Source organism: Monodelphis domestica, chromosome 1 (assembly GCF_027887165.1).
Source record: "Monodelphis domestica isolate mMonDom1 chromosome 1, mMonDom1.pri, whole genome shotgun sequence".
Lineage (NCBI taxonomy): Eukaryota > Metazoa > Chordata > Mammalia > Didelphimorphia > Didelphidae > Monodelphis > Monodelphis domestica.
The window spans coordinates 450628783-450653266 of record NC_077227.1 but is presented as its reverse complement, the minus strand read 5'-3'; the positions used below and the strand labels follow the sequence as shown (position 1 = coordinate 450653266).

The window sequence follows — 24484 nt, the reverse complement described above, 5'->3', positions numbered from 1 at the left end:
GCAAGAAAAAAATTTTTTTTAAGATTTCCTCTTTAATTTTTGTATTATCAAAGTTCCAGGCTATCAAAAGTATATGTGAAAATTAAACTAATTTTGTAATTTAACAGGAATATTTGAGTTAACAAATCATAAAAAACATCATACAGGAACCATTGAAGTTGTATTGAAATGGAAATTTACTTACCTTCCTCCAACTGCATCAGCAGCAGCTGAAGACCTAATGAATATTATTAAAAAAGAAACAGAAACTGATAAAAAGTTGCCCAAGTCATCCTCTGTTACTACACCAGTTGTAGTAAGTAACCAGCTTTTAAATTTTGGTCTAAATTTCAGAATGATTTAAAACAAGAATTTTAATTTGGTATTCATTTCACTCAGTTTAATACATTTTGATTTCTCAAAGGCTCCAATACCTAAACCAAGAAAGCGTACAATCCCAACAGACAAGAAAGTGTCCTTTGTGGATATCACTACACCCCAGGATTCTGTAAGTAACAAGAATCTAGAATGATGTATATAAGAATTCTTTCAAAGGAATTTTCTACCTATATAATATGTTATATGATTTAGAAGAAAACTAGGTACCCTATTCACTAGTATAAGCAAATGAATATATAGCTATAGCAAACATAAAACTATATTCAAGAGATGACAAGATTTTAGTCAGCACTTGAAGCCTTGAAAGCCGGTAGGAAAAGATGAGGAAGAAGATCATTCTAGGCTTGGGGGAAGAGTCAAGAGATGGGATTGTCTTTTTTGTGGAAAAACCTGGAGAGACCAGTGTCACTGGATTATAGAGAGTAAAGTATAAGGAGGCTGAAAAGGTAGGAGGAGCTAGATTATGAAGGACTTTGAATGCCAAACAGAACATTGTGTATTTGATTCTGAAAACAATAGGAAACCACTGGAGTTTATTGAATAGGGGAGTGGCATGCTCACACCTGAGCTTAAAAAAAATCACTTTCTTGACTAAATAGCAGATGGATTGGAGTGGGAAGAGACTTGAGGCAGGCAGACTCACCAGCAGGCTATTGCAGTAATCCAGATTTAAAGTGATAAGGACTTGCTCCAGAGTGGTGGAAGTGTCCAAGGAGAGAAGGGCCAGTACTCAAGATATAGCAAAAGTGAAATTGATGGTAAAGTTACCTCTTCATGTGAGCTTGTGGGAAGGAGAGGATAGTAGAAGAAGGCATCTAAAATGAGAAAGAGGAAGTTCACAGCTAATTATCTCAGTTTTTTCTATAAAATTCAAGGTAGGGTTCTCACCTGGGGGGATGGAAGAGAAGGAGCCATAGGAGGTTTGAAGAGGGATGAAAAGATTAGAAGAGCCTTTATGGAGAGTGGGTTAGTGAGTTAATAATAAGGGAGGATTATCTTGCAGCACTTGAGGGCCCAGGTGAAGTTGTATAGCATAAATCTGTAGTGGACCGAGTCAGAATAGTTAGGTGATTTCCTCCACCTTCATTCTAGAGCATGTGTGTGTAGGAGTAAAGGGAGCAGATGGTGGGAGAGATCTAAGGCTAAGGCTTGGGACTACAATAATTGTTGATATGTAAGGGGACTAGGGATTCAAAGGAAGAGGACAGTATACAATTGAACTGGATGGTCAGGGTGTCAAAATGGAGAAAAGAAGAGAAAGTGGCTAGTTCAGGGGGAATGACCTAAGAGAGAACTGAGGGGTATATATATATATATATATATATATATATATATATATATATATATATATATATATATATATATAGGAATACATTATTTATATTATCTGCAGTTAAATGATGATGCCAACCATAGGGGATATGTGCTATATTGATTAAAATAATATATAATATGAAGGATATCAAGCTTTAATTTAAAATTTTTCTTTTTCTTTATTTTAATTTATTATTCCTTTACTAAAATATAAAAACTAATTAACATTGATACTATATCCATGTGAGTTTATCATAGATTGTTAAGTTGGAAGTAAGTTAGAGATCATCTAGTCTGACCATTTCAGGGGAAGAAACTGAGACTAAATTCATTTAAAGAAAAAGACTAAGTTCACATAGCTTTTTTATTTTTTGACAGAATCCAAATCTCCTGCCATCCAGTAATCTACATAATTTTCACAGAACTGTTTCTCACAAACTTAATGGGAACATATGTGTGTGTAGATCAGTAGATATAAAGTAGATATATAAATGCTTTAAACTCTATAAAAATTAATTTTATTTGTGAGGAAAGCAAGGAATCATTTAACCTTATACTTGAAAGGGTCTTAGGAGAATATGAAGCCTCACCTCTACCTGAAAAAGAATCTACTTATCAGCATCCCCAAGAAGTCCCTTCCCACCCTAAAATCTATGATCCTTTGCTCCATAGACATCTGTCTCTGATGAAGATATGCACAAAGCTTCACCAGAAATGCAGGTTACAAAAGTATTAGAAGTTAAGGCTTCATCTGTGCCAGATATTCCAAAGGTAAGATTTCTATTATAATCAACGCTTCCACTTTCTAAAAGTAATTTTTATAGACTTTGACTCGTGGGTTGTATTTCTACAAAATGTTGGCAATTGATGTGCTATTAATCAAAGACAATTAAAGGAATAATGAATGGAGAAAGCTAGATGGAATGAATGTTCAAGTAGAATTATATATCAAATGCCTTGTATAGTCTTCTTGTTTGTAACATTCCAAATAGACATTTATTTGGAACTCTTAAAGATTTTTTAAAACCTTTTGCTACTACATGCATCAATTTAAAGATTTTAAGTGTGTATAAAATTTGTGTGTGTGTGTATGAGACTTGTTTGAAATGGATTGGCTATAAAAATATGCATCTTTAAATATTTCACAGTTAGCTACAATTGTAATTTTGATGACAAGTACTAAATGGATATGTGAATTAAAGCCTTGTGTTAAATGCATTTTTCACTCCTACAAATAGGCTTTTGAAAGCTGATAATTAATGAGTTCTATGTTTCTGTCTACATTACTTAAGCAACTGATTTTCTCATAGCTCACCATAAATCATGCATCTATCAACTATATTTTTAAGTTTTAAATTTAAATAGTTTTGTAATTCAAGTGCTTTAATAAAGATGTTATAAATATGACCTAAATGACCATAAATATCTTTATATTTCTTTCCATTTTTGAGGCTTTGGCAGCAAGGATGGTAGAGGAGGTAAATGAGAATGGTCAAGAAATGCAGCAAGGAAAAGATGAGGATTTATCTCACCTATCTTTGGGTCAACTTGCGGGCCAAAGTTCAACTACTTCTGAAGACGACACAGAAATTAGTGAGGACTTAGAAAGAGAAGGTGGCTTTCTTTTCTTAATTAAACTAATTTTTTTAGTTTCACTTTTCTTTATGAACAATTTGCTTTTGTTTGATATGTTAGTACCTACTCCATTGAACATCTTCATTAGTTAGAAGCAGTTGATTATTTGTCAGAAAGGATAGAATTGCGCTCATTCTGACTGTCCAGAATGATTTGTTGATGCTTTTGTCAGTTCAACTCAAAGTGATACAATTGAGTGCTAAAATGCAATTCCTTACCTAGATTTTTAAAATATTACAAGCTTCAAAATATTAAGTGGCCTTTTATGCTACCTTATGGCAGACATCCAATAAAATCTTTTAAAGAATATGAACTCACTGGATTTATAAATTAAATTTATTTTTATGGTGTTTTAGGTAAGAAAAATGGGCATTTCTTCATAAAAACTAAACAGTTCAGGAACACCTATTTTTCTAATCTTGCTTCCTCTTAATACTACTTCTTTGGTTTCCTTGTATTAAAAAGCTAAGTTTTTCCATCTCTTCACACAACCAGAGACTTTTTAATGATATCTTTTTCTGACTTCTAAAAAAGGGTAGAAGTGTAAAGGTCTTTATTGCTAAGATAGGATAACAAATCTAGATGGTATTGCTGCAATGTGGTCAGTTAATATTAGAGTTCTAAGCATTTTTTGCCTAGATTTAAAGCCACATCCACTTATATTCTCCCAGACTCGTATGTTTAAGGCACTAAAAACAAAATAGATAATTTAATAATACTTTTGAATGTACTTCACATATAAGTAATTTTGAGTGACAGGAAATCAATTCTAGTAGTTCACAAACTACTTGATATAACTATACAATGTCACAAGTTCATGATGGTCATGTTCTCAGTTATTTTCTCTTGAGCAATGTTTTATCGTTTTCTTATAGCATTATAAATGCTTATATGATGACTTTTTATCAAAGTTCTGGTTAACTGAATCCCTTATACCATCAAATGATAACTAAGTAGATTATTATGAACTTCTAGTTTGTCAGTACACTGTCCCCCTGCTAAGAATGGCAGGAACTACTAAGTGATTAATATTACAATTCCTGACTGTCATAGTCCAAGAATATCTAGATGATTCCAAAAAAGCAAGCCACTTGTTAGAAGTGCTTTGTTCTATTCAATTCTCAAACCTGTCCTAATTTCTATTGTTAGTTTACCTCCTCTTAAGTCTGTAATGCTGATTCAACAGCCTTTTTTGTTTCTTAATATATTATTCACAACTTTTTGGAAACTCTAGTCAGTATTAGGATTTCGTGTGGTCTTACCAGCAAAAATTGACTGATTTCTGCAGCAAAAAATGTTGCTTTAATACAAAAGAGATAATATTGACCTCCAAAAAAGGACCTTCGAATATTCTAACTGACAAGCAATTGAGTATTTATGAGAATATGTTAATCATTGTTTTTCCAATGTATAAACAAATTCTTAGTTGTAAGTAAATACCATACATTTTCAGGCCATTATACACTATGTCTTCCTTATTTGAAGACTTAGATACTTAAACATTCATTAATTTCAAATTTTCTTCTTAAGAGGAAATGAGGATTATGTCACTGTCACACAATGTGATGTAATTAGATTTCTCTCTGCTTTGCAATGTAAAAATGTAATTGGGTTAGTCTTATATAATGATCAGCTTTTTTTTTTTAACAGTTCAAGAGGAAAGACTGGATTCTGATGCTGTTGATTCGATAATAACTGACAGCGATGACTGTATTGTTCCAAGTCCCATATCCAAGAATGTGAAACAGGTTAGTGATTTGACAATAACTAGAAATATGCAGAATTTTAAGTATATATATATATATATATATGTTGCATTTGGCATATTATTTATCAGTTTTTATGCCTTCCAAACACAAAGAGAAAATCTGTATATGAATATTTTATGGATCACCAAAATGTTATTGACAGTAACCTTTTAGTTCAAGAATTTGTAGTCAATTAATTGTATACCGATTCGTAATAAGTCTGCAAAGAGTGGGTAAGGAATGTCTGAGATCAACATATTCATTTGTTATTTCTTTAAACAAAGCTATTTTTCCTCTTCTCTCCATCATTTGAAAATCTTATTAATTTATTGCCATATTTATATTTAAAATACTTCTATAATGATTATAATATAACATAATATTACATTTTAAAATTTGGTAGCTTTCCTCTGTGAATTACATTTAAATATTTTTACTAGTGAACTCTTCGTGGTTATCAGATCTTTGCAGAAGCATTACATGTTTAAAATAACTCACTTATAATAGCACCCTGTTTTTTCTAGTAGATATATTATTGAGAAGATTAGATTATGTAAATAAAGTCATATTTGGGATGTCAAGGAATTTTGCCATCTAAAAGAGCCTTTTTGTAATGTAACAAGGTATCTTGTGATACAAAAATCTATACTATGTTTCTACTTATTTGTTTTCTTGAAGTAAAAACCCAATTCTACTATTCAACAATTCCATGCTCAAGTCTCACTTTCCATTTGTAAATATTCCAGCATGTTTCTTTACTTTTATATCTCCCACATACTTATTTTATAATATTGATTTAAAATATTAATATAAGATAATAAACTCAAGAAACTTTTAGAATATCCTTATGAAGAAGCATGGCATAGGAGAAAGAGTGCTTTACTAGTAATCAGGAACATGATGTTTTGGTCCCAGCTCTGCTACTAATTGGCCATGTCACCTTAATTAAGTTACTTCAATGATACAAAGTTACCTCAAATATAAAATAAGGGCTTTGGAACATATTGGATCTCCAAGGTCTTTTCTTGTTCTAAGTGCCTATGAATTCCTATGAATTTTGCATGTGTAGCCTGAAGACTTGCAGTTATAGAATTCAATTAATGTTGAATTAACTGCTTTATCAGTGTTGAAAAATTGAAATTCTAATATTAAATCAAATAGAGGATTCTTCCAATCTCTGAATCCTATTGGAACACATCTCCAATTTCAAAATGGCATTTGAAAAATGAAATTCAATGCTGAGATTCTTTCTAATTCTACAAAACTGTGGATATTTTATAGGAACTTTATTGGAACAGTTATCTTTCTCATATAAGGATTTACCTTTAGTAGTAAAGCTGAAACTTAAATATTTATTGATGTCTTTTATATTTATATCACCATTATTTCCAAAGAGTTCTCCAATTCTCCTCTCCATAGAAGGGTATCCCTTATAAAATAGTGTGTTTTTTTTTAAAGTGGGAAAAACAGCTTAGCAAAACCAACACATGAACTGAATCTGAGATAGCAGCTACAATTCTCAACTCTGCAAAAAATGAAATGGAATTTATCTTCTCATCTCTTCTTCAAGGCCAAGTTTTGTTGTTATATTTTACACATTATATTACATCCCCTTCATTTTTATATTTCCATTTTTATCATAGTAGTCATTGTGAATATTTTTTCTCCCTCCATTTTCTTCTTTCCGTATCAGTTCATATAAATCTCCCTATGCATCTCTGAATTCTTCACATTCATTATTTTCTATGGTAGTCTTTCATTACATGAATGTACCATAATTTGTTTACCCTTCCCAAGTTGTTGGACTTTGTTTCAACTTTATTTTGCTACAACAAAAAGTATAGCTCTATTTTTGTGTATGTAGAACTTTTATTTTTGTCTTCATCAACTTGAGATAAATAGCCAGTAACGAGATGGTTACCTTACAGCCTACAGACATTTTAGCCACTTTTTAAGCATAATTCTAAATTACTTTCCAAAATGGTTGGACCAATTCACATCTCCACTAGGAATATGTTATTATATCTGTCTTTCTGTATCCCGTCCAACACTGACTATTCCTATCCTCTTGTCATCCTTGCCAATTTCTTGGATATGAAGCAAAGCCACAAATTGTTTGGATTTGCATTTCTCTTATTATTAATGATACAAAGCAGTCTTTAACATGCTTGTTAATAGTTATCAATTCTTTTGAGAACTGTTTGTTCATAGACTTTGACCACATAAACATTAGAATCCAGGCTCTTGACCTTGTATATTGGTATTAATTCTGATATGCTGGATATTGGGTTCTTAGCAAAGATAGCAGATAAAAAAATGTTTTTTGCTGAATCAACATTTTTACAAAAGCTTTACAATTTCATGTGATTACATTATTTCTATTATGCTTTATGTTCACTTCTTTCCCTTCTTTGATTTAGAACTACACAAACACTGAAACAGTGAAAAGTACTTAATCTGGTTCTCTTCTAATATTTTAGTATTACCTTTAACATTCAGGTCAATTTTGTGAAGTACTGACATTTCAGTAGGCTTTTCACTGTAGTTTGATGTCTAATCAATTTTATAAGTATATGAGTAGGTGGCAGCTGGGTGGCTCAATGGATTGAGAGCCAAGCCTAGAGATGGGAGGTTCTAGGTTCAAATCTAGCCTCAGACACTTCCTAGTTGTGTGACCCTGGGCAAATCACTTAACCTCCTTTGCCTAGCCCTTACCTCTCTTTTGCCTTACAACCAATATATAGAATTGATTCTAAGACAGAAGGTAAGGGTTTAAAAAAAAAGTATATGAGAAATTAAACCTAATGACATAAAAGCATAGAATTAGAACCCAGAAGATCATCTAATTCAGCTTCTTTTTACACATGAAAAAACCTGAAGCTATCAAAAATTATGTGACTTACCCAGAATTATACAATAAATTAGATTTAACTAAAATTTATATTTCTATACTCTTACTCCTATGCTTATGCTACACAGTATTTTTAAAAGAAATTCTTTTATTATCTTTTGTCTGTCCTGTGCATCAAAGAACATTTTCTGGAAAAACATAATAGCCATTTAAGAAAATTAAGAATATACCTCAAGAAATATAAGAGTACACTCAAATAAATGTTAGAATATAACTCTAATGGATATAAAAGAAACTTGAATATAATCATTTATGATCTGCTTCTATATAAAGCATTTTATAATTTCAAACATCTTAATATAAGTTATCTTACAAATTTTATACTAGACCTATCAGGAATAAAAAAGAACTGTAAAATGTGTTTGTTATCCATATATAGAGCTTTTCAATATCCCTATAGTAATAACCCATAAACCATATGCAAATATTAGGATTTAAAAACAATATTTGACAATTAGTGATAAAAGAGCACTATGTAATATATAATTGAGGCAGCTAGATAGTTCACTCACCAGGCTTGGAGCCAAGAAGATCCAAGTTACAATTCAGTTTCAGACACATTAGCTGTGTGACCCTGGACAAGTCACTTAACCTCTGCCTCAATCCCTCATCTGTAAATTTAGGACACCTTCAATAAAGAAAATGGCAAACCACTTAAGTATCTTTGCCAAGAAAGCCCTATGGAAAAAAGTCTTAACAGAACAGCCATGTAGAGTGGGACATGAATAAACAACTGAACAATAACAACAACAATATATAATTACATATAAAGTGTACAGACAAGTGTTGTGGATTCATAAGAGGCAAAGATTACCAGCTACTGGGGTAGCTATGAAATGCTTCTTGAAAGAGATCTGACTTAAGTGGGAAATTAGAGGATATATAACGTAGTACAATAGGGTGTACAAAAATCTAAAGTGAAAATGCACTTGTTTGGGGCATCAAAGAATTACATTAAATGTCTGGAACAGTGACTCATATGCCATGAACTAGAAGCCTTTTATTCTTCTCAATGAATCCTTGGGATACAATGTGTCAGAGTAAATTGAGTGCTGAACTGGGATTACTGAAAACTCATTACTGTTTTTCATACTTTCTAACTTTGTGACCATAGGCAAGTCATAATTTTTCTTGAGCTTTGATTTTCTGACCTGTTTTAAATAGGGACAATGATACTTATGGATCTAACACAAAAGGTTGATGTGAGATTCCAAAGAGATAAAGTAAATACAAAGTTCTTCACTATCTTCCATCCACAGTTTTTATTTCTATGTACCTAATTATTCATATTTTGTCTCCTCCATTAGAATATAAACTCCTTGAGGGCTATGACTATTTTATTTGTTTTTCTATCTCCAAAACTTGGCACAATGCCTTACAAATAAAAAGCACAAAATAAATTCTTCTTATTGATTGATTAGAGAACATCAAGATAAAAGATTACAAAAGGATCATCTAAAGAATCAGTATACCTCAGTCATTGGAATAACCCAACCAATGAAGTTCTAGATCAGTGATGGCAAACCTATGGCATGGGTGCCAAAGATGGCACACAGAGCTCTCTCTGTGGGCACGTGACACCCCCTATCCCCCAGTGCACTACTAGAAAGGCAGAGGGACTCAATTGGAGCTGCTTCCCTCTCCCTTTCCATCTTGTCTGCTGAAATTTTTTCACATCTCCTACTCCTCTACCCAGCAGCCAATGAGAACACACAAGGGATAAGGTGGGTAGCTCACAGGCAGAAGAGCTGGAGGGAAATGGAGGGCTCTGGCCACTCCCCTCCCCCACTCTACACTCACTGAAGACATTCCTCACTTCACCTCCCAGCAGCCCAGTATAAGCTTCCTCCCGCCCCTGTAGGGTAAAGGGTGGGGTAGGGTATGGAGACACTCATTAGGGGTGAGGAGCACTGCACACAGTCTGAGGAGGGGGAAGGTACAGCACTCAGTCTGGGGGTTAGGATGGGAGTTAGGACCTGGCACTCTGCCTCTAAAAGATTCCCTATTACTATTATAGATCCTTTATAGCGTTTATTGGATCCTACAAAAGATAATTGTGTTTCTGAATATTTCATTTATTAGCTAAAAATAATTTTCATTTTATCAGAAAATTTTTAAGTATGCTCTCTTAGTTCCAATTGGGAATGAGGTGACTTCATTTTTGTTCCATCTCAGTCATCTCAATGACATTCTACATTTCATTTTTAAAGTTCTAAATAAAAACTTTTGCTTTAATTAAGCTTCAAGAACAATAAAAGTTTTGTGAAAGAACTCCCCTTAAAAATTAGTTTTTAACATAATTTTTCCATCAAAGTAATCCGGGATTTTTTCTTATTCAGTCTCAGGGGAAATCACCCCTGCTTCCTTCTGGTATACCTTTGACCGTTTTACTTCCACTGTAAAATGTCCTTTCCTTCACTGGTCAGAGCAATCTAAAGTGGACTCAGACACAGTATAAGGATAGTATGTGCAATGTCATCCAATGCAACCACCTGTATTAAGCAATTTTTATTCCCCACTGACATTCATCCCCTTGACACAACGTATACTTATAGAAATTCTACTAGTAGTATAATGTAGACTCATTATTTTAATAGATGGAACAGAATTATGTTTAAAAACAAATGTAGCATCCTTTAAATTGGAACAGTCTAAACTAGATTCAGAAATCATTTTTCATCAAAAAATTGTAGTACCATACAAGATGTGTGCACATATATTTTACAAATTATTTTAAGAGGGTAAGTTGTTCTTTCAATTGAAAAATAAGGAAACAGAGGTTAAGGACTTTGTTTAGAATCACACAACTATTAAGTGGTAAGTAGTGTAGCCAGAACTCACATCTCTTAATTCCTATCAGTAGTGAGAAGTGACCTCACATTGGTTTGCTTGGAATTTGTAAATCAGTTCTCAGTCTATGCTGGATTAGAAGTAAATTTCTGAATCTTCAAGTGTGGTTGATTTAAAAGCATCAAGTTCTAACCATGAACTTACATTAATAAAAAAAATGTTTCACTTATCTCTAAGATAAATATCAGTTATGCCAGTTATCCTGTGTATATGAATTTCATGGCGCACTGCTTAAGCCATTTAACATCTTGCTCTTCCTTTTTTCATGTTGCAGAATCAGACAGCCCATGGTTATTTCTTAGATATGTTGATTGTAGAAAGGAATCCAACAGATTTTGTAGTACTTAGCGGTACTACTCACTTCTTTCTCTTTTCTTCGTGTCTGTGATGTATAATTAATCATAGATTACTTCATTTTGTTTCATTTCATTTACAACATTTATGAGCTTCACTTTGTCAGTATGAAATGCTTGTCCCCTCCTTTCCTTTCCAAAGTGGTGTAATTAGTGTTAGCATCTTTTTTAACAGGCTACATAAAGTTTAGTGGCTGGATTAAATCAAGTCATTAACATAATGTGCTATACAATTTGCCCCTATCTCTTTTCGTTTCCACTACATCAAAGTGCCACAGAGTGCCAGTGTAATTGGGCCTTGCTAGCTTGTCAGGTTCAGTCAGCCTGATGGCTGCTGCTTTTACGAAAAAGCTTCTAGGCATGATAATTAATGGGGAAAAAAATCTGGGAAATGTAAAACTTTGGACAGTTCTCTATGAATATTTTATAAATTTGAATAATCAGAAGTTAACAGTATCAATTTGATGTATAATACATTGATTAAAAGCCTTGTTTCAGGTCCTCAAAATAGACATCAAAACAGCAAATTTGCATTTGTTATGGCATTAAAAAAGAAATTAACAATCCTCTTCTCCTATTATGTCTTATCCCTGATTTTTTCTTTATCATTTGAGTAATACAGCTTTGAATTTTCACAATGAAATATATTGCTGCAAACTCAGTTTCCCACAAGGCAGGAATGGGAAATAAGGCTAATGCAAAGAATGGATCTTCTTTTCTACTGTATATATTTACAGCTTTTTCCCCCCTTCATTATAGATAAGTGCACTCTGCTAGTACTAATAGCGGTTTTGTAAAAGCTGCCATATTCAATCTGTCTAAATTACAATTTCATTTGGAAACTAGGTATTCTTGAATAATATAAGCCAACATTCCCAGATGGCTACAGCTTTGCTATTCAGTAAAATAGTTTTTGAAAGCTATAATGCACAAACCAATTTGTTTCTTTAAAATTCATTTCTTAAGAATTTTAAAGTTATTTTGGAAATCAAATGTTATCTCCCATCAGGTGAACCACATCCTTTGTCATGCATACAGATGAGATTTGGGAGTTGTGTGATATCTTAAAACAAGAAATTTTCAATCTGGCCTCAGACATTTCCCTTCTGTGTGACCCTGGGCAAGTCACGTAAGCCCCATTGCCTTGCCCTTACCACTCTTCTGCCTTGGTACATAGTATTGATTCCAAGACAGAAGATAAGGGTTTAAAACAAAACACAATAAAAAACCAAGAAATTTTCCTACTAATTTGTCCTTCATGAAAAGTTTCTAATTTCTAATTCTAATTTACTCTAAAAATCATGTCATTAGATTCTATACTAATGTTTCAGATAACTATTTGGTATTTTAATGTAAATGATAAGGAAGCATTTGAAAATATACTTAAGGGAACTGGCAGCTATGAGGCAGATCCATTTGGGGTTACCTAGTCAATTTTAAAACATGTGTCCCCAGGCTTCTGTTTGTTGGCCAACGCCTGAGCTGCATGCCTGATTGAAGTAGAGTATATTATCCTACTCTTAGCCACACTGTTATTCTTAACCCATGCACTATTTTTACTCCCTCTCTAAAGGCTTTGGTAATAATACCATTTGGGTGTCATGAATGTGCTATTTGAGCACCTCATTTTGAAGGAGAGTTGATCTTGGGTTCTTGAAGTTTATGTGAGCCTTCTGATTGATCCTATCAAGCTAGAAAGATTCTAAGTATAGGCCTTATAATGGACTAAATAGCTATCATCTAAGGACCAGCCTAGTTAAATGTGAAGAGACTTATCACTAGGTTCTCCAAAGGATGATGAATTTTTTTGACAAAAAGCCCTCAGATATGATCTTCTAATGTACAATGGGACATAAGATCATTTTTTGAGAAAAACACATTAAAAAATTTAAAACTAATGGAATTTATAATCCAATATCCCAAGCCATAACTATTTTTTTTATCTGTGAGAAGCAGCACACACAAAATATGACTGGAGGAAGTAGCATGAAATGTACTCTCAAAACAACTTTGTAATTCATTATGTGTAAATAATAAAAAGTATTTTAAGACAAATTCAGCTGATTAGGAGGGAGAATTAGTTATCATAGTGACTTGGGGAATGCATTCTCAGAGTCAGAAAGGACCTTAAGAAACTACCTAATGCAACTTAACCCTCAGGATTTGAAGCTCCTTATTTTTTATATACTTGAGAGTTTGTTGAAGTTTGGTGAAATTTCTTCCTATACAACATAAGAGAAGAGATAGCCTTAAAATTATTCACCTTTGCTAAAGGTAGGTATGGAGAGGGGAAGAGAGAAGAAGGAGGCCCACCTAGAAGGAAAGTCCCAGGGAGAGGATGACCTGGGATAAGATCAGAATTTATTTGTGGGACTAAAGAAAAGAGGGAACCTAGAACTCAAAACTCCTTTTCTCCTCTCCTCCATAAGCAGATAAGGAAAACTATTAGGGAAGTCCCAAAAGAAGAAAACACTGTTGAGACTATGGCTTCTTTCACTTCTTCTTACTCTACCTATAGAGTGCATATGTTAAATATTTGTACTCTCCAAACTTCAGTATCCTGTGAGAGATACTGACCATCTGACCTAGTTAAAAGACTAAGCAAGAGCATTGTAAATTGAATATATCTGAATGCAGGGCATGAAAAAACAGGATCAGATTGAGGAAAGAAAAGTGGATTCTTATTACTATGATGAACATTTTCTAACAAGCAAGAGCTATTTATTAGGCATTATAATGGGTTACTGAGATAGGAATAGAAATAAGGAAAAGACCTTTGATTTCATTGTTTCCAGAGCTCCCAAATGGGAGGAAGTTCTGAATTGCTGACCAATGTATGTCAGCATTTTCTCCAAAACTTATCGTTTTAGAGAGTTGCTTAGATCACTGAGCAGTTAAGTGATTATTACCTAGGGTCACAGCTGGGATGTCAGAGGTATGACCTGGACCCAGGTCTTTTTTAAAGAGGCTAGTGCTCTATCCACTATTGTACTATCTCAGTGTGTTACTGAGAGAGATTGTGAAATCTTTTTAATAAACATTTAAATATAAGGAAATTATTTACTTGACCATAATGCTTTAAATGACTTGCTAAGTTCAGAAATGAAGGTTGGCCAAATTATCTATAGCAATCTCTTCTGTTCCTGTCATTATATTTCTGAGATTCTGAGCCTTTGATTTAGATGTTAACTATTTCCTATGATACTTCCTTGAGTTAATAAGCCCTTTTCCTCATTCATTTCTCTAAATAGAATCTAGGCCAGAATAAAACCATATAATATCTCTAGTAAACCTATTAAAATATTTAACACCTAACTTTGGGGGTATTATAGAAACAAAGACATAGGAACTTTTAAAATCTGTCTTTTTCTGTCTATCATACCCTTTTCTCTGTTTTTTTTCAGATATGTATCTGTCTGACATTATTGTACATTATTGTACATTATTGATACCCTAGTATCTTGAACTTACAAATTAACTGTTTTCTAAAGACCTCTTTTATTTATTTTTATTTTAAAATTTTTATTTAATTGATTTAAAATAATTTTCCATGGTTATATGATTCATGTTCTTTCTCTCCTCTCCTCCCACCCCCCTCCCATAGCCAATGAGCAGTTCCACTGGGTTTTACATGCGTAAAGATCAAGACCTATTTCTATATTATTAATATTTGCATTAGGGTGATCATTTAGAGTCTACGTCCCCAATCATATCCCCATCTACCTATGTGATCAAGCAGTTGTTTTTCTTCTGTGTTTCTACTCCCACAGTTAAAGACCTCTTTTAAATGGCTGTTTGGGTCTCATTAATTTTTTCCTGCGAAGCAGTAATATAATTGATAGCTTGAGAGTTTGGCCAGCTCAGAAATGCATTTTTAACTATAGTATAGCTAAAATAATGCCAGTAGTAGCCATGAACCCCTCTTAGTCCTTTATACCAATCCCTAGTCCACTTTGGGATATACGTCTTTAGACCCCTCTGAGTTATATGTGGGAAAGAAATCTTGGTGACCTGATAACTCCATAATACCCTATGGGAAAAACTCCAGCAGTGAAATGAGCCAGGCTGGCCAAGAGTTTTAAGAGAAGGAAATGGCAGAAGGGGAAAGCTGTAGGGAAAGAAACAGTGATCTGGAGTAATCTGTGGAATAGAATGGTCTTGATAGCAAGGGTCCAAGACAGCAATACCTATCCTTCCTTTCCCACCATTGCCTTTACTCTGTCATGGAGCCTTGCTCCCTCTAGCACTTGGCTACACTTCTTTTTCTCATGCTAATCTAGAGTAGGACCAGCAGTGGCAAAATTTTAAATGGCCTGAGGAAGGGGATAGAGAGGACCAGAACCAAATCTCTAGTCTCTACAGTAGAATGTAGACTATTTGAATGCAAGAACTATTTCACTTGTATTTAAAGCACCATTTATCAAATGTTTAATGATTTAGTATTATTCCTAGCCATTTCATCTCCATGCCCTCCCCCCATAAGAGATCCCATCTTGTTCTTCCCACCGTACTCCATCCTGCCCCCCTAAAAAGAAATAGTCAGGATAACTAGGGAAGCTGGATTTTCTTCTAAAATTTAGATGAACCTTCTTTCAGTCTTTTGTATACCAGTACTCTTGATGGTCATTAATGTTTTCTATTCATCATCTTTTCCTGTGAAATCTCTAACTGAAAAAAAAGAGCAAGTGGGACAGAATAGAGGAAAAAATAGTTTTCATTATTATTATAATAAAGTAAATACTTGGAAAATGTCAGAATGTGGCATATGCTTCAGGAACAAAAGTGAACAGTCAAGGTAAGCAAAGGGCATCTAGGAAACTGGATTCTGTCCTACAATAGAACTTGTTGAAAGTCACTAATTGGTGGTGGCAATAAAAATAGAGATGAGTGTATGTGATCCTCCTTGGTACCCGTGGGAGAAAAGAAGGGGAGCCAGTGAGGCCAACCTGGGACCTAGAAGTTTCCATAGTGATTCATACGAGCAAGAAGCTCTGGTCCCTATGATCACCCCTAGTTCACACTATCTTCCCATATCCTGCCCTGGCCAGGAGAACCTGATTCAGGGCATTGGAACCATCCCCTAACTTGGATCTAGTTTTTCTACTGCCCAGCAGATAATGAAGAACATGAACATCTGCAGATATATTCCTAGTTTTCCTCATTGGAGAACGTTCAATGTACTCTATCTGAAACATTATTAAATGTGGTGAAATACTGCTGTTTGTTTTAGTATAATACTGTATTTATGTCACATTATTTAAAAATAGGATTTTGTGGGAACGCCTAACCATTTATATCATTGTCTCTAGGGACACAATGGGAAAATATATATGAAGTTTCAAAAAACCATCTTAGAAAGGTACTTTTGGAATATCAGTTAATAGTTTGGAGATCGTCTTTATATTGATATACATGGGTATACTGAAAAATAATTGCATATTTAAATAAGGGCATCAGTACATAACAAATACATTTATTGCTGCTGGCTCATAATAGTATACAAATATTTTCACATACCAGTAACCTTAATCATGAAAGAGATTTAAATTGAACTAATAATTTGCTTTTGGAAGACAAGGCTAAATATAAGTGTTTTACTAATTGTTGTTTCTCCCTTAAACCTTCCATTCCAGTAATGCTACTCAATAAATATTTTGCTGATTAAATGTATATATAATAGACAACTGCCTCTCTCTGTTTACACTTATTTTCCCCAAGAACTTGGAAGTAAAGACCTTTTAAACCAAAATGTGTAATTATAAAGATAAAATACTGGCTATAAAAATAAGAAGATTCAATGATGAGGGTTAGGAAGAGGAGGGAGTATTCTATTTAGTTAGATTCGTTCTATCCCCAGCCTGGAATGGAGAGATAGGGAAAAGTTGACATCAGCATGGTCATCAATTAGCATTCATTAATGCTTCTATTTGCATAGAGCTATACAAAGAGAATTTGTACTAGAGTCAACTACTCACTCTTTTTTTCCCCTATTAGAATCTGAACTTCTAGAAAGCAAAGATTATATTTCCTACTTCCTTTTTAATTCAGATTTTTAGCACAAAGTTATGGGTACAGTAGCCTCAAAATAAGTACTTTTCCCTAAGTGAAGCATTCTTTTAGTGTGTTGTTCAAGTCTGATCTTCAAGACAGTCAAATTAAATACAATTTTAAAAATAGAAGCAGCACGATGTCATTAATTGAGAGCCAGTCTCAAAACCATGATTTTCTGAGTTTAAGTCCTCTCTTTGACATTCTGCTATGTCACCTTGGTCAAGTCACTTAACTTTTCAGTGACTATCAGGTGCAGAGAAGAGGGCATTATTAGAATGGCGTTTTCTTGTCTGGACAATCCTTTTATCAATAATATCACAGTCTAATCACTGTCCCTTTAGAAACATAATATTAAAACTTTCCTTTGGTTACCATCATTGTTGAAACCAGATGAAAAATTCAGTGGCACTTTCCCATATGTCAAACCAAACATTTTGGATATGATAAGTAGTTTATGTATATGTTGTTGAAAAATGTGTTATCAAATATGAATTATGATTGCTCAAGAACTAGAAGTAGAACTAGAAGGCGATAGCTAGCAATTTTATTTTTCCTTCTTAGTGCTGACAACTGGTATCAGAAAGATACCTTGTGCTCTGTGGGGATAGCCCCAGCCTCCACAAAGCTCTGCATGTGCTGACTTTTTATTATGGTGATCCCTAGTCGACATTGTGAATCAATCCATCTGCATATACTAACACTGCCAACTCTTATAAGGCATTACATCAATCACCAGAGGCCAAGATGTATATATTTCTCCTACTAGTAATCTTAAGGAAAAATCTGGTTTGTTGAATTACATTGTAATTTAGGATACCCAAATTTCTTGATTTATAAAGCATTTAGAATTGTCGTAGAAAGTGAAAGTTAAGTGCAAAAATCATGCAGAATGTGTTTTTAAATTCTTTTGCCATCTGTTTTATCAGAAATACTCTTTTAGTTTAATTTTCTCTGTGCTCAGTATTTTTACATTATCTATATCACTTGTCTGTTTTTAACTTTATCGGATAAATTACTGAAATCATAACCTTGTTACTCTCTATCATTTGATGGTAAATCATAGAATCAGCATTTTAAAACTGGATGAGATTTCTAGAGGTCATCTTATATAATATCATATAATAAAAAATAAATAAAGATTTGAGAATTTGAGTGGCTTGTTCAAGATCATACAACTAGCCCGCGGCAGAACTAAGACAAGAAGCAACAACCTGTCCCTAATGCAGTACTCCTTCTCCACACACACACACACACACATATATACACATATACATGCATAAGTTTAAATAAAAAGGAAATATGGCTCCTAAATACTCCTAGGGAAAAGCACCTGGAATAAATAATACCCCAAATATCATGAATGTTATCCTTTAAGTGTTATGGGAATTGTCTAAACCTACATATTTTTCAGTGTTAGAAATTACCAGTTGTTGCAGTGATCAAAGAAATCTTAATATCCTAAATTACAATATGAAAAAGACAGAGCCACTTAAAAATCAAGGGTGGTTTTTTTATATTCAAGAAAACTGGACGATAGAGAAATGCACATATTTAGGTGTCTGGATGTATAGCATTAGGATTTTAAAAATTGTCCTGCCTTTTTTAAAGGCCTAATTCAGTTCTTAATATATTGTAATTTTTCATAAATATATTACCTCTGTAGTTAATATATTATTAATAAACCGTGCATTTAAATACACTTGATTTCCCCTGCTATTTAATGATATGTTTGTCTTCTTTTGCTTAAGCAATTTGATAAATCCTTCTCTTAATAACCTAGAAATATATATATATGTTATTCTTTTTTGCCTCTTTATTGATGTTTTCCCAATAGTCTGTTTATGCAACAATGTTAGTACTTTTTACTGTGCTATTTTTATGGCAATGCCAAGTTTGTCAAGTGAATTTTTAAGTAATGTAGAAGACTTAATTATGCACAGCACTACTTTGGGGTTATATGTATAAACTATGTAAATGGGAAATAGTTTTGACAACCACAAAACATTTTGCAAAAAAAAAAAAAAGAATATCATTTAAAATATTTCTTTTGCCACCCTAGCCTCCTGCAAGAAGAGATGAGTTGTTTCTGAAGTGAGATTAGACAATAGAGCCAATTTCATTTTTTATGCATGTGAATGGAGAGTGCTTGAGGTTATTAGTTGAAACCGAGTAACCTTTCCAGGCTTTCATCTCTTTCTTTTCAAATTTGAATATGAAAAGCATATTCAAGTCAAAGACCATCACTTTAATGACATTTGGCAGTCATTTGATTTATTAGGTTTTAGAAAAAAATTTTCCTTTAAATATTTCATCATACTATGCTAATCCTAGTAATATTGCCAGCTGCAGCCTTGTACCTGTATTAGTGGAGACAGAATGGTGTGGAATTTTTTCTGTCATCCTAGTAAAATTTCCATGAATCTACTGAATAATAAAACAACCTTATTGAAATATTCAGATTTGGGTTTTTAGTTAAAGTGTCTTAGAATACATAATAAAAGAAAATGTCTTTTGAAAGGAGGGGGCAAAATTACTTCATCAAATATTGAAGGGACTTGACAGCAATGGAAATTGTTCTTTATGGAGAATATTTTTACAATAAAATACGTAGGGTTTTCAATTTGATTAATTATAAAATATGCTTTAAGATAACTGAGTAATCATTCCAGTGGATTTGTTCACTGATTTGGATTTAACTCCTAAAATCTGATCTTCTTAAATATATTTTGTTTGCCGGTGTCTAATTATTAAGGTGAGATAATTTAGACTTGATGCAGAAAACACCTTACAGGTTGTAAAGAAATTTTGACATCTCATAACTGTGGGAGGCTCTATTCTTTTTATCAGTCTCAGCTCTCTTAACATTTTTACTGCTTAACCTAATTTTAGATGAATTCTATTCTTTGAAATCATTCTTATGGAAAGATTTGTGACACTAATAATGTTCATATCATGCACAACTTATTGGTTGTTATTCATAAAGTTTGCACTTATAAAAGTAAAGAAATAGTAACACATATCTATTTGGGGTATAATAATGTACAATGACCCTGAACTTAAGAGTTTTATTTTAAAGCATAAGAAGGATAGAAATGAATTTCAGATAAATTTATGGATATTAAATGCAATGTAAATGTTCTCTTTTGCTCTTAAAATGGTGTTAAGTAGATTGACCCAAAATATAAGATAGAAAAACTAATATAGTTTTTATAAGTGTTTAAAATTATTCTGAGGTATTCAATAGACCTTTGAATAGTGCGATATTAATCCAGTTGGAGAACTTTGATATGTGAATTAGTGAAACTTTCTCAAAGACTGCAAATTGGATAAATGCACAATCATAAACAGTTTTTCGTTATTTGGTTTGAAATATGGGCAACTAATGCTTGTGATTCAGAAACTAGACGCAGATGAAGATCTCATAATCTTCATTCCTGATGGACTACTAGTGAGGTATTTATAGCCTGAAATGTAAATCAGGAAACTATTGCCATGACACTGTTAACTTCAAACCCTGGGGCATTGGAATCTCATTCTCTCTTTCTGTCTTGAATAATCTATCATGTGTTACTGTAAAATAGTGTATGGTGTGTTGCAAAAAAAAAAAGGAAACCTATTGCCCTTCATGTTTGTTTAAAATTGACACTAAAAGCAGAATAAAATGGGTTTTATTTTCCTTTTTTTTTAAACCAGCCATCAGAAAAAATTCGGATTGAGATTATAGCACTAAGTCTCAACAATTCCCGAGTAGCCATGGATGACACTATACAACGCCTATTTGTAGAATGCCGTTTCTACAATTTTCCTGCAGAAGAGACACCAGTGTCACTTCCAAAGCCCAAAAGTGGACAGTGGGTCTATTATAACTACAGCAATGGTATGTATGATGCATTTGTGTATAAACATGCATTTTGTTCCTTTAAAAATATCCTTATTATGTGATTAGGCTGGGAGAACAAAGAAGAAAATTAATTCTATGAAATCTTAACTGTCTAATCTGACTAGGAAAAATCAGAGAGGATTTCTTGCTTCACATTTATAACAATACAACCTATAACCAGTCGATTTAAAAAGGGAGCTTGAAACAATCATTAATGAATTAGTAAGAAAACCCCACCAAAGTGCAGTAGAATTCTATAAACAGTTCTCCCCATTGTTCCCAGGTATTGAATCCCAAGAAAAACACCTCTTCAATCATATAACCAGCTCAATTCAATTCAATAAACATTTATTAAGCATCTATGAACAGACTACCAGGTCCTGAAAATACAAAGAAAAAAATAAAATAATGCCATCGAGTAGCTTTCATTCTACAGTGAGGTGAGGAAGAAACAGAGTATTCTGAGAATATCTAAGGATGGGGACAAAACTATCAAATGCAAGTGTCATACAGTTAGTTTATTGAAAAAAAATCATCATTTCAAGAAATTAGACTTGGGTTTTTTGGTGATATAATGCAAGCAGCTACTTGATTAGCTGGGTTTTTTCCACTTGTCAGTTAGTTGTCTTGGCATCTAGACATAGTTGTAGTTTTTATGCCCAGAAATTTAAAAAAAAACTTTAAATGTGGCTATGTTACAGTTTTAAGTCATTAGATTTTTAATTTGGGAAAAGTATAAATCTTTACAGTGCTCTATAATCCTACCACACATCTATTCAGAACAGCAGATGGGTTTTTGATCTTCTAGAAGCTGAAGCTACCAGATAGATGCATTGAAAACTTCCTGGACCAATCCAAATGAAGCAAACACTCAGATAAATCAATTTCCCTAAAGATTTATGAGACTAGTGACTGATCATGTGTGGCAAATATGAAATACCAAAATTCAATGTCAAACTGCCATGGCACTAATTCTAAAAATGCTTATAGAGTTTATTTGAAGCCCTAGGGTAGAGTAAGACCAGCTAGCTATTGTTAAGGAAAGCACTAAAATTTCTAGTCATACCAATCTCATAAATTGCACCTCCTCTATAAGTCAAGACACTTGTCACTGTGCCATAATTTAATCCTCGGTTTTGCCACTCTGTTCTGTAATGTAGAAGTAGAAAACCCTTGCTTCAGACATTCGCTCATTGTGTTACCCTAGGAAATCATTAATCATACCCATGGCCTCAGTTTACTCCTCTCAAAAATAATCAGAATAATAACTTGAATAACCTTCCATCTCTTTCACCCTTACTCTCAAAATAACATTCTGTTAAGGTTCACAGAATCATTATAACCACCTGAGAGTTAGACTGGCTAAAAGAATAAGGGCTATCCATGAGCAAGGCATTGTATCCAGTGTCCCGAAGATTAGAATTCAGGGTTTATTGCTGCTTTCCAGTAGTCTATCCATTTGCTTTTGCATAATTGTTTCCAAGATCTAAGTTTCACCAAATAACAAAACTCCATGTCTATACAGTGATACACATCAAAATAATACTTGAAATTCTGAAGAAATCTAAGAAAGAAGGCAAAGTCCTTTATCATTTTTACAGGTTAGTAGTAAGCCACTTGATTAAACTGATAGCAGATTAACAGTTAAATTTTTTTGCATTGACCATCAGTTGAAAAACAGCCATGTGGCCTTCTAGATTATTCAATCACTATTAAAATATGTAACAGTTCTTAAATTACAGTAGCCAAGCAGATCTTTTTCTGGAAATGTTTCTGTCATAAGTGCTTCTATGTCCCACATTTTAGATCATTCCCATGTGGTTACTTTATTCTCTTATGTACTTGTTGTTTCAAAATACTTGGTCATCTAATTGGTGTTATAAGAGTAGTTGCTTATAATGAATCAACTATTTGATGTCAGGAAGAAAGCCAATAATATGTTAGTAATGAACTCAGTAGAGTGTTTACTATACCTTTACTCCATCCCCAATTCATACCTAATTAGATTTGACTATATAAACTATTCAAGGTTAATTGAATATTTTCTTTAATAAAAATGAGATTTACCTGAGAAGAAAAATAAAGAAATGTACTTTGAGCTTAGAAGCTTAGTAATAGTCTCCTAAATAAAATCTGGAAGAAAATTTATGTGAGAAAGCCTCAGAAAATTTGAGGAAATATTAATTTTAGTAAAATGCCTCCTTAATGAAGATATTATTATTTCATTTATGACCAAAGTGGTATAGCATTATGAAAATATTAAGTTTAAAATGTCATTTGTCTGTCTTTTCTGATGCAACAAGAATCTTGTTATCTTTAGTTAATAAGAAACAATCAGACTAATCAGAGTAATCATGATTTACTATGCCTTTGGCATTTGTTACTTGAATTATAGGGTCAATTTAATGTAGCCCTACATTTTCCAAATTACATTAAACTATAATAAAATTAATTTATCCCTTGGCTGATTTTTTTTATATAAAAGGCAAACTTAAAAAAGAATCAATAACAAAAACATTCTATTGTATGAACACCTTCCCAGTGGAGAGGTTAGATGAATCTGGCAGTGTTTTATTCTCTACCAGAAACAGAATAAGTAGTATTACTTATATCTATACAAAATGAATTGTATGCTAAGGCCAGGACCTTAGATACATTAAGATTTGGTAATGCCAGTTTTCTCTACAAAGAAGTATATGTTCTCAAGACTTAAGAGATTATCAGTAAAAAAAAAAAACAAAGGTTGGATTCAGTTAGTAGACATTGGTAGCAAGGACAAAACATTTATATTTCAGTGCTCTTGAAGATATTGCTCTGAGAGTGCTGAAAAGACAAGAAACTGGTTTAGAAATAAGATTAATGATAGCAGATCTAAAGGATGTTATCTTGACTGAATATAAACCTTCTGTGGAATTGACAATGGTAAGTAGTAAAAAAAAGATTAATGAAATCTAAGTTTTTATAAAACTTATATAGATCTGAAACCTTGGTCACTAAGGACTCAACAATTGATCATTTGGACAAATTGAAGTTAAACTATGTAAATAAAGAAGATATAGACGTTCAGAATTCTTTAGCTAATGATGGAAGAAATCTGAGAGGTAGAGTGTTAGAATGATAGAAAAGGGTATTTCAGAGAAGTTATTTTTCACAAATATTCTCATAATGACTTGTATAATATATTATAATATGCAATGTGTCTTGTATGATATTATACAATGTTTTTTACTATTAAATTTATTATTACTTATTAAATTGCCTGTTATTTAAAGTTATATGAACCCTAATAGTGAAATTATCTTAAATATCATTTTGCATAAATCCATGTCCATGATATATTTCATGTATCAGTTTCATCGTATGA

The 24484-nt window shown here is 32.9% G+C and overlaps 1 protein-coding gene across 4 annotated transcripts in view; it reads left to right on the top strand.

The window, feature by feature from the left end:
* The window catches only part of RPGRIP1L (RPGRIP1 like), a 136328-nt gene that overhangs the window by 90092 nt on the left and 21752 nt on the right, over positions 1 to 24484 (top strand). For all 4 annotated transcript variants that reach the window (XM_007474872.3, XM_016433254.2, XM_016433255.2 and 1 more), the window contains 6 exons: positions 108 to 295; positions 404 to 487; positions 2365 to 2463; positions 3144 to 3306; positions 4978 to 5075; positions 20934 to 21117. In XM_007474872.3, coding sequence (XP_007474934.2) covers positions 108 to 295; positions 404 to 487; positions 2365 to 2463; positions 3144 to 3306; positions 4978 to 5075; positions 20934 to 21117 — 816 coding nt within the window. The remainder of the gene's footprint in view (positions 1 to 107; positions 296 to 403; positions 488 to 2364; positions 2464 to 3143; positions 3307 to 4977; positions 5076 to 20933; positions 21118 to 24484) is intronic.